The sequence below is a fragment of the Sorex araneus genome, chromosome X (genome assembly GCF_027595985.1).
Source record: "Sorex araneus isolate mSorAra2 chromosome X, mSorAra2.pri, whole genome shotgun sequence".
Classification (NCBI taxonomy): Eukaryota; Metazoa; Chordata; class Mammalia; order Eulipotyphla; family Soricidae; genus Sorex; species Sorex araneus.
This window is the reverse complement of record NC_073313.1, coordinates 24,022,731-24,033,728: the sequence shown is the minus strand read 5'-3', so window position 1 is coordinate 24,033,728 and position 10,998 is coordinate 24,022,731. Positions and strand designations below refer to the sequence as shown.

Here is a 10,998-nt window from a genome sequence, read left to right as displayed (position 1 = left end):
CGTAGCCGTTTCTCCCCCGAGCGTTCTAGCCTAGTCGTCGCGGGATCGTACCGGCCTCACCATCGCCGCCCACGCCGCAGTCCGCGTGCAGGCGGCGGAATCCGGGCCCTTGCGGGCTGCCGTAGCCGCCTCTCTCTAGTGGGCGGGGCCAAGGCCGGGGTGACCCCGCCGGAGCCGCCGCTGCCAGAGACATGTTCAAGGTGAGAGCGTGGAGCCGGGTCACAGCTGTCGCCACCCCTCCCCGGCCTCCCGGAGCCCTCCCCGCGCTCTCGTGGGCCTCTCCGGGGACCGGGCCCGGCTCGCCGCGAGGCCTTTCCCGCCTCCGGGCTGGCCGTGTCCCTCCTTTGCAGTTTCATTCACCGGGTCGCGTTGAGCGGGCCGCTTCCGGGTGGAGGCGTGACCCGGGGGGTGAGCGGTGGGTGGGCCCTGCGGCTCGGCCTTCTCGGGAAGAGAGCCTGGAAAAGGCCGGGCGACTCCCGCAAACTGCCCGCCGCCACCACCACCCCTCCCCCCCCGCCGGCGGGTACCCCCTCGGGTTCGTGCGTGGGGCGAGGCGAGCTCGGGGGACCGCGGGGTTCGACTTGGGCGGCCGGGCAGAGTCAGGTTGCCAAACGTGCCGCGCGGGTGAGGGAGGGTCACCTTCGGGGACGCTGCTGGGGAGGGCTGCGAGGGCCGGGATGCTCCCTGCCGCAGGGAGCAGCGGGCGCCTTCGGCGAGGCAGCCCCCTCCCTGTCGGGGACCTGGTGTCTCGACTTCTGAAAGTCTCCGTCTGGGCGCGAGGCCCTTCTGCTACAGCAGAGCTAGTCAATTACATTTTCCTGCAGCCAACCGAAAGGCAGTCGACCAAGGCGAGGGGATTTAGTAACTGGAGCCGATCATATCTCCGAGTAGCGACGCTTCAGTTTCGGGGGGCTCCTGCGATGTGCTTTGGGCGCAGTCGTAAAGACTAGAACGGGGATTCTGCGTCCCAGCGCCGAGATTTTCCCCCGCGTGGTTGTGTGACCTTGGGCAAGTCACTTCTCTGTTGTGCCTTTGGGTGGAAGGGAAGTAGCATCTACTTCATAGGACTGTTACAGGACTATTACTGTTATTCAAGCATGCATGTTTGAATGTTTGAAGCGCTTGAACTAGGCAAACGAAGTGCCACCTAATAGTTTGCTTTTGTTTTCTAGCAGCTCAGACTTCCGTCAGCAGGACATGTCCCACAAACAACTCGCATTCACTCGATAGATCCCTGGCGGCTCAGCTCACCTTTAGGCTTGTGACCCAGAAGACATGTTTGGAGTAGTTTATGAGTCTCAACAGTGTTCTGTGGTAGTGAAAAGAACGACATCTACTCCAGCAGTTCTAACCCCCGTGGTCCTCAGCCCCTCAAAGGGTTTCTGGATAGAATTCAGGGATTTTCCAAACGGAGGGAGAAAATTTTTTTTTTACTAGTTTCCAATGGAAATTCGCCTTGTTTTGAACATAGGTATCTGTTTCAGTTGTCAGTTGCTGAATAATGAGCTGCAACAAAACCAGTGCCTTAAAACTACAGTAACTTACTATTTCTCACCTCCTTTGGATACGTTTGTGGGCATGTTTCAGCAGCTGAATTTGGCTAGTGGCTGAACTAAAAGATGACTGCTTCTATCTCAGAGGCTGGCTGCTCCTCAGTTTGCCTGGCTTTCGGTTCTCCATTTGACTCTTGGATTCCAAGAGGGCTGCACTACCAATGTAAAGCACCGTTTGCAGCACATTTGCTGATGTCAGTATGATGTGACACTGCACAATGAGCAGGGATATGATGGCAGTGTTGTTAATTGGGGGGGAGGGTATTAATGGGTTACTATAGCAACAAACCACAGTAGTAGTAGCAGTACCTGTCACCAGTAGAAGTCACAAAACCACTAGTAAGTCACAGACATTTTCTTTTTAATTGAATCACCCTGAGATACAGTCGCAAAGTTGTTAATGATTAGGTTTCAGTCGTACAGCTTCCAACACGTGTCCCTTCACCAGTGTACGCAGACATTTTCATAGCACTTTACTATTGCACATCTCAAAGTATCATTGTTGGGCGGGGGAGATGCTCACCTGGTAGAGCACACTCATGCATGAGGCCTTGAGTTTGAGCCCCGGCACCACATTCCCAAACCCCCCCAAGCACTGATGCGTGTAGTTCTGGTGACCACCCAACACTGCCGGACTCACACCTCCTGGGCTGAGCCTCGCTGACCTCTCACGAGATGTGGCTCCTAGAAAAATACAGTTATTTTCATCAACACTTCAAAGTTACAGTAGTTACATCTTCTTTGGGGGGTGTTGTTTTGGGGGCCACACCTGGTAGTGATCATGGGTAACTCCTGGCTCTGCACTCAGGAATTACTCCTGGCAATGCTTGGGGGACCATGTGGGGTGGGGGATGGAACCCGGGTTGGCTGAGGCGAGGCAGGTGCCCTACCCTCTGTAGTTTAACCCAGGCCCCGATACCTTCTCAATGAGTTAGTAAAGAGGCACATGTCACTGTTTCGTATCTGGGGTTTTAAAAGCATTCCTATGCAGTAATTTACATGGTATTTTTATGCAGTTAGAATCTGTTTTGAGAAGGGGGGACCATGGCACATAAAACGGTCAGGAATCCCCGAACTTCAGAGGATGCCTCAGAGAAGCGTTTACTTTTGAGATACAAGTAGAAGTTCTTCAGGTGGGTTGGCTGGGGACCATCTGCAGCAGGCCTGCTTTGGGGACAGTGTCGGTAGCACGGTTCAGTGTTAAGGGAAAGAGTGTTGAAATTATTCAAACACGTAGTTTGAGGGGTTGGCACACCGGTGGCGCGGCCTGTCCTGTTTGAGACCCTGGCTCTGTCCCTTGGCATTGCATAAAACAGACATAGTTTGAATAGGAAAGATCAAGAGAGACCATGGAGAAGATGAAAATGCTCGGAGTAGGCAGGGGAAGAGGAGGCCAGACATGTTCGAGAAGTGGCCTTGGTTTGGGCTCACACTTGGAGGTGCGCGAGGGTTTGCTCCTGGTGGTACTTGGGAATCAGCCCTGGCTTTTTGTATACAAGACATACTTCGCATGCACTCAGCTCATTGAGCTTGCTCTCCTGGCTCCAAAAGGCAACTTTCCTTAGGTATATTTTGGGAGTACACAAAAGTGATATATAGAGAATCAAGGGAGGAAAGTTTCATGGTGGTCACCGTATGTTAGGATGCTTTCAGCCAGGAAAGCCTAAGTGCTGAAGGAAAATTTTCTCACAAAGTCCAGAGGAAGGATGGGCTCAAGTGAGCCAAAAATGTAATCAGGATGTGTCTCTTGGCTCTTCACACTAAAACTGATTCTTGTGGTTGCCAGGGGACTACCAGTAACACCTGCTTTCCCATTCTCTAAAATGAGAAAATAAGAAGAGAACTCTCACACTTGAATTACAGTCAACTATACTTCAGTCTGATTGGACCAAATATGATCAGTTTGATCTGATTGGTTTAGATTGAACAGGATCAGCTTGAGATGGGATTACGTTACTGGAGAGAAATGAACACAATGAGGGAATGGCCAGCAATATTCATTACAGAAAGATGAGTTAGATGAGTTGGAGAGGTGTTCCTTTGGGCAACTGGGAAAGCTTTCACTTTCTTTTTGGGTCACACCCGGCGATGCACAGGGGTTACTCCTGGCTCTGCACTCAGGAATTAGCCCTGGCGGTGCTCAGGGGACCACATGGGATGCTGGGAATCGAACCCGGGTCAGCCGCGTGCAAGGCAAACGCCCTACCCACTGTGCCATTGCTCCAGCCCCAAGCTTTCACTTTTATACTTGTAGCTTTCTGCTGGAAGTGAAAGCTAAATACATGTGGGATGGTGATTGAGGTGAGTAAATGGACAGACACTGTTTGACAAACTTGACTGTGGAGGAGCGAGACTGGGAACTAGAGAGATCTGTTGGGTCACAATTGTAGTTTCGTCTTTCCCGTAGTCAAGATTTTGGTTTGTGGTATAGGGATGTAGGGCAGCTAGCAGCTTTTGAAACATTCCTCAGTTTTGCTCACAGTTCTGGGGAGAGACCCCAGGGCCACACACATGCAAGACAAGTGCCCCCACCCAAGAGCCCCTCACCTTTATTTAAAAAATTGGGAGAGTGGAAGTATTGGGCTACACCAGGCTCTGTGCTCAGGAGTGACCCTTGACAGTGCTCAAAGGACCTTGTGCAGTGCCTGGGATGTAACTGGGTCATCCACACGAAAGCATCTTACCTCTTGTATTATCTTTCTGCGCAGGTCCCTCAGCTTTAAAAGGAGATTTCCCCCTGTGAGATAGGAGGCGGAAAGGGGCTGGAATGATTCCAGCCAATGATTTTTGTAAACCCAGTTGTTCTTTGTATCTTTCAGTGGTGTATACTGATCTCTTTTTGTCCTTTTTCTGGTGAACAATTTTTATTGAGATATAGTTTAAATGCACTGGAGCGATAGCACAGCGGGTAGGGCGTTTGCTTTGCACGCGGCCAGCCCGGGTTCGATTTCTCAGTCCCTCTCGGAGAGCCTGGCAAGCCCACATGGCAGAGCCTGGCAAGCTACCCGTGGCATATTCGATATGCCAAAAACAGTAACAACAAGTCTCACAATGGAAACATTACTGGTGCCCACTTGAGCCAATCAATGAACTGGACAACAGTGCTACATAGTTTACAATACTATTGAAGTCATTGTTTTCCAGTTGAGGAGCTACTACACCATTTTTTGTTAATGTTTATAGGTGAATGATGAATTTTTATCTCAAGATATGTAAAAGTATTTGGCATAAAATGGCAGTATTAGGGCTAGCAGTGGTGCTTCTCAAATTTTAAGTATGGCTCTTGTGAAAATGCAGGTTCTGATTCAGTAATTCAGGGGTGGAAGCTCATGGGCACCATTTCCTAACAGGCTCCTGGTACACAGGGCTGCTGCTGGGTCCTCGTTATACTTTGAGTAGCAAGAACTGAGGCAGATTGGTAGCTAGATGATCTCTTGTATTTTCGAAGGGAATGATTTTATGTGCATAGTGGGAACTGGGAGAGGCTCTGACTGAGGGACTCAGATATAGGGAGGGGAGCTTTGAGGCCTTTGCTGAGAGTCTCCACCAAGATCCAGGCCCTGCTTTTGCACTGTGTACTGAGGGTGCTCAGGGTCTGCTCTTGCTTGCTTGCTTGCTTGCTTTTCGCTGCTCCTTAGTTGCCATGCCCAGGTGTATGACTGAGCAAACTGGTAGCATTGATCTGGGTTTGAGCATTATCAGTTGGGGTCAACTAGGAGTGGAGGGCAAAGGTGTGGATAGTATAGGTGTTAGTGGGCAAAGTACAGTTTGGGTGACTAGTTATGTTCTTAGAAAAAGAATACATTTAAACGCATAGTTTTGATTTAGCTACTCAGCTTTGATCAGTAGGGGGCACTGGTGGATTACAAACACATTTGAAAAGCTGCCGGATAGTGCATTCTATTACAGCAAGCAGTGTTGTTTGTCCTTATTTGTCCTTCCCCCCTACCTCCCCCCCCCCTTTTTTAAGGGGCACACCCAGCAGTGCACAAGGACTTCTCCCTGCTGTAGGGTCAGGGGTCACTCCTGGTGGTGCTGGGGGAGGATTGAACCCAACAGTGCATTCAAAGCCTGTTCTCACCCTTTGTGCTGTGTCTCTGACCTGCCAGGCAGCTTCTGCATATGCTGCTACAGGAGCCTGAGTGTTGAGCACTACAACTCCAGTCTCACAGATTCACATTCTTAGATGGCAGTCATTATCCAGATATTTATTGTTTTCCAGACAGATTTGCTGTGTCCTGGCAGGTAGGAATGAAAAGATATACTTTTTACTGCGGAAAGAATCCCTGGCGTTGGCCACAGATCAAAATATTCAAGAGGCAAATTCCAGAATCCTGACCATATATCAGATTTCGTTCTGGGACTACCAGGGCCATACCCGAAGCTGCTGGGATCTGGGCACCTGCGGTGCCAGAGGGGAACCCAGACACTGCAAGGCATTTGCTCTGGTACTTGAGCCATAACCCTAGCTCCAGATTTAGGTTTTTTTTTGAGGGGTCAATTCTGGATTACACTTTGTGTACTCAGGGGTTACTCCAAGTTGTGTGCTAAGTGGTTGTTCTCAGGGGTACCCAGGGGATTGAACCTGGGTCACCCATATGCAAAGCATGTGCTCAGCTCTGAAAATTATCTCTCTGGTCCAGGTTTAGTTTTTTTGTTGGTTGGTTTTTTGATTTTAGGTCATACCTGATGGCACTTGGGGGTCACTGTCAGCAGTGCTTGGGGGACCTCGCGCCAGATATAACTGGGATCTGCCACATGCGTGGCAAGCACCTTTACCTTAGTATTATCTGCCCCCAGATTTAATTAAAAAATTTGTTGTAGTGAAGGTAATGTGTTTATAGTAAAGTTAACTTTTACCATCTTGATGTACAGTTACCGCACCCCATCAACACACCGAAATCCCCAATACTTTTCGTCAATGTCCTTACATTACTTCTAGTTCACTTCTTCATTTCTTCATGCCCATCCACCCCTGCAACTTCCCCTGTTTGCTAATCTCAGTTTTGTAATCCAAGGCCAAGGACTTGTCCTCGTTCATTACTCTCTATGACCTTGTTTTGTTTCTGTAGATACCTCAGATGTGACATCTGTTTTTTTGTTTTGACCTGACTTTTCTCACCTAATGTGATGCACTCCAGTTCATCTAAATTGCATCTAACTGCAAATCTCTAGTTTTGGGGGGAAAAAACCCTCTCCCTTTTCCTGCTCTTAGGTGGCTGCAAAATTTCTCTTTAAGTGTTAACAGGAAAGACATAAATGTCTACTTCTATGTAGTGGGGTAAATATTGCGAAGTAAAAGAGGGAATATAGAGCACTGATTCCCAGCCCTGACTGCACATTAGAATGAATTCCTGGGGCACTTTCATAAGTGTCCATTTCCAGGCTGACCAGTACCATCAGAATTCCTATATATTCCACATGTGAGAGAGATTATTCTCAAGTCTGTTCCTCTTCCTCTGGCTGATTTCACTCAACCTGATACTCTCCAGATCCATCCAAATTGCAGCAAATTGCATGCCCTTATCTTTTTTGAGGCCTTGTAGTATCTCTTTGTGCGTATGTACTATAGTTTCTTCATCCAGTCATCTGTTTGTGGGCATTTGGGTTGTTTCCCTATTTTGGCTGCTGTACATGGAGCTGCAGTGAACATAGGAGTGCAGATGTCTTTCCTGATGTGTGCTTTTGGGCCCTTGGGGGTATATTCCCAGGAGTGGAGTTGCTGGGTCATATGGAGGCTCAGTTGCTAGTGTCTTGAGGGATGTCCATATTGTCTTTCAAAAAGGCTGGACCAGTTGATGTTCCCACCAGCAGTGAATGAGGTTCCTCCCCCCGCCCCCATCCTCACCAACACTGGAGGCTGTTCTTTTTGATGAGTGCCAGTCTCTGGTGTGAGGTGATATCTTGTTGTCTTTATTTGCATTTCCCTGATGATTAGTGACATAGAGCATTTTTCATATGCTTTTGGCCATTTGTATTTCTTCTTTGAAGAAGTTCCTGTTTATCTCTTCTGTGCATTTTTTGATAGGGTTAGACTTTTTTTCCTTGTAGAGCGCTACCAGTGCTTTGTGTATCTTGGATATTAACCCTTTGTCGGATGAGTGGACGGCAAACAATTTCTCCCAGTCTTTGTATTCTGGTCATCATTTCTTTTGAGGTGCAGAAGTCTCTTAGTTTAATGTGGTCCCGTTTGTTTATCTCTGCTTCTGCTTGCTTGGTCAGTGGCATTTCATCCTTAAAACTGCCTCTAGTTTCAATGTCTTGGAGAGTTCTGCCTATGTTTTCCTCTATATACCGTATGGACTGGAGCGATAGCACAGCGGGTAGGGCGTTTGCCTTGTGGCCAACCTGGGTTCGATTCCTCTGTCCCTCTCGGAGAGCCTGGCAAGCTACCAAGAGTATCCTGCACAGCAGAGCCTGGCAAGCTACCTGTGATGTATTTGATATGCCAAAAACAGTAACAACAGGCCTCACAATGGAGACGTTATGGTGCCTGCTCGAGCAAATCGATGAACAATGGGATGACAGTGCTACAGTGCAGTGCTATATATCGTATGGATTGAGGCCTGATACCTAGGTCTTTAATCTGTTTTGGTTTGACTTTTGTTCAAGGCATTAGAGAGAGGTCTGAGTTCATTTTTTTTTTGCATGTGGCCAATTAGTTTTCCCAACACCAAATGCCCAATGGCAATAGGAACTAATCATAGAACTGTTCTTCGGTAGGAAGCTTGGCACTGGGACAGGGGTAAGGGGGATAAGTTAGGGAAGGGGGTACTGGGAGAATGGCGGAGGGGGAAAGTGCCTGCCACAGAGGCAGGCTAAGGGGTGGAAGGAAAACTGGGTACCGAAGTGGAGGGTAGTGGGTGAAGGGGTTGGTGTTGGAATAATATATACCTGAAACTATAAATATCTTTGTAACTTTGTAATTCAGTGATTGAATTAGACACACACACACAAGAAAAAGGAAAAGAATTTCTAGGCCTGGGCTCTAGGCATCTAGTATTTATTTTTTATTTAATGTTTTTGGTTTTGTTTTTGAGCTACATCTTGCAGTTCTCAGGGATTACTGGGCTTACTGCTGACTCTGGGCGTAAGATCACTTCTGGTGGGTTTGAGGAACCATATGAGGTGTGTGGGGGGGTCTAACCCGGGTCAGCCCCTCCAGGCAAATGCCCTACCCATAGTACTGTCACTCCAGCCCCTAACCCAGGCATCTAGTATTTAGAGCATCGTTCTTCAACCTTTTTAAATCTCTAGCTCTTCCCCTTTCTTGCAGACCGGCCCATGGTTAGTTAAAAACCACTGCAGTAGACAATGGTTTGCAGCCTTTCTGTATCTGTGTAAGGAGCCAATTTTGAGAAGTGACTTGGTGCAGCGGTACCAGCAGGGGGCATCGGGAGACTGTAAAGCAGAACCTGCCTGGCCTGACCTTGAAAGCTGTGCCAGCTGGCTGAAGGGCTTCCCACGCCTAGAGGAAAAACACATGCAGGGCCCCAGATGTGAAGAGCATTCAGCGCAACCTCGGGGCTTCACCAGGTTACCTGGGGTGAGAAATTAATGTTTTCCATCGCTGTATCCTCATCTTCAAAACACGTAGAACACTAGGGATTAATTAATGGAACCCAGACCCAAGTTTAGCACAATGCTTCGTACAAAATTGTGTGCCTGCTCTGCTTTGGCGGCGATCGGCAGTAACATTATGCATCCATACTAGAAATATTAACTCTCTTGTAAACCTGTTACCTAAACTATCATAAAATGAATTAAGAATAAAGTGTTGATGGGCGGGGAGCAGCTGTGGTGTCGGGCCCGGCTAAGAAATCAAGTGCTGGTGCCAAAAAGAAAAAACAAAGTACGTGCTCTAAAAACATGAACTGTGGTGCAGCAGCCAATCACTTACCTTGCATGTGTGAGACCCCGAATTCCAGTGCCACAAAAGGAGCCTTTTTCATGTTTGTGCGGCATCCTGTCAAAGGCTACACCACAGTGCTTGGTGGCACAGTCTTGGGGCTCTCCAAAAGCATTTAATTCCAAATTTGCTTGTCAATCAGAGGTAGCCAAGGAGGGACGAAGAAGATTGAAGGACGAAGATTGAAGGACGTTGCTCAGGCTTTTGGCGGGAAGTTACGGGGCTCTTAGAACGTCATTGAGATGGGAAAGTAGAGACTTAAGTTTGTTTATTGGGTGGGGGTGGAGGGTAATCATTTGATTGTTGAGCCAAGTGAGGGGATGATCATTTGGTTTTTGAGCTGGTTGGACTTGCAGAAGTATCTGTGGACACTAACAGGTGTTAATCAGGTGATTTAGAATCTGAGGGTGTGTAAGTTTTCTCTGGTTTGATCCGGACCGGCGGTGGGGTAAGGGTGGTCTCGCGGAAGCAGATTTGAGCCAGTTCCCTTTGGAAGGACAGGGATTGATTTGTTCCTAAAGACCACCTCTCAGAAGCACCTAAATTCATCATGTAGGTGGCTGTGGGTATTATTACCCTACATATTCTTTGTGGCTATTTGGTCTTGATGCACAGCCCTTATTGCTATTTTTCTTAAATTAATTTAACATTTTTCCCTTTATTTAAACACCGTGGTTTGCAGAAGTTGTTCATGATACAGTTACAGGCATTCAATATTCCAAGACCAAACCCACCACCCGAGTTTCCTTGTCCCCAGCATTGTCACCATTTTCATAATCACCCCCAAGCCTGCCTCCTTAGGCACAAAATAATTTATTTTTTATTGCTTGTTATAAATGGTTAAAGGAATTATTAAAAATATTTCAGTTATATAAAATTTGTGAACATTGTTATATCTCACCATTGGGTCATTAAATCTTTGTCGGAGGGTTTACTAAGCTGTTCCTTGGTAAGTTAAGCCTTTTTTGTTGAGTGTAGTTGGCTTCTCTGTTCTTTTCCCGTCTAATCTGGATGTCAATATTGTAAAATTTGGAGATGTCCCTCCAGAAACTCCAGGGTATGTAACATGTCCATTTAGGTGGCCATGGTTGCGGGGTGTGGGTGTGGCTGCCAGGGCTCCCAGAAGTAGGAGGGCCGTTGGGAAAGGACGCCCGCCCCAACTCCAAGAAGACCCCAGAGTTCTCAGCGTGAAACTCCAGTGTGCCAGGAATTCTGGCTGTTTGCTATCTCTGCAGGGATTAGTCAGGAAGCACTGGAGTTAGGCTGCAGCTGGGGGGCTTGGGTGTGGATTTGATAGGGTGGGAATTCAGCCTGTCCCCCTCCCGAGGGTGCCCCAGAGTTTTCAACTGGGTGATTGGTGTACCCGTGAACTTGTGTGGCTTGGTGTATATCTCCTCTGAGATTTAATCATGAGTCTCAAGCTGGGCTCATGTGGGATGTGTGTCTAAAATTAATTTCTTATCACAAATAGTATGTTACTAATAATACAGATGGAAAAATTGCTTTGCTAAATGGAAACTTATTTGTAAATTGGAA

At 47.8% G+C, this 10,998-nt stretch overlaps 1 protein-coding gene across 4 annotated transcripts in view; it reads left to right on the top strand.

Annotated features, from left to right (window-relative positions):
• Window positions 1-18: 18 nt before the first annotated feature.
• APOO (apolipoprotein O) overlaps window positions 19-10,998 on the top strand; it is a 68,507-nt gene continuing 57,527 nt past the window's right edge. Inside the window, exons 1-2 of one of the 4 annotated variants that reach the window (XM_055122905.1) lie at window positions 464-535; window positions 8,830-9,099. In XM_055122905.1, the coding sequence (XP_054978880.1) occupies window positions 9,037-9,099 (63 nt within the window). In that variant the 5' untranslated portion in view covers window positions 464-535; window positions 8,830-9,036. Of the gene's footprint in view, window positions 201-463; window positions 536-8,829; window positions 9,100-10,998 lie in introns of those variants that run through there. The other 3 variants (XM_055122906.1, XM_055122904.1, XM_055122903.1) reach the window with 3 other exon arrangements.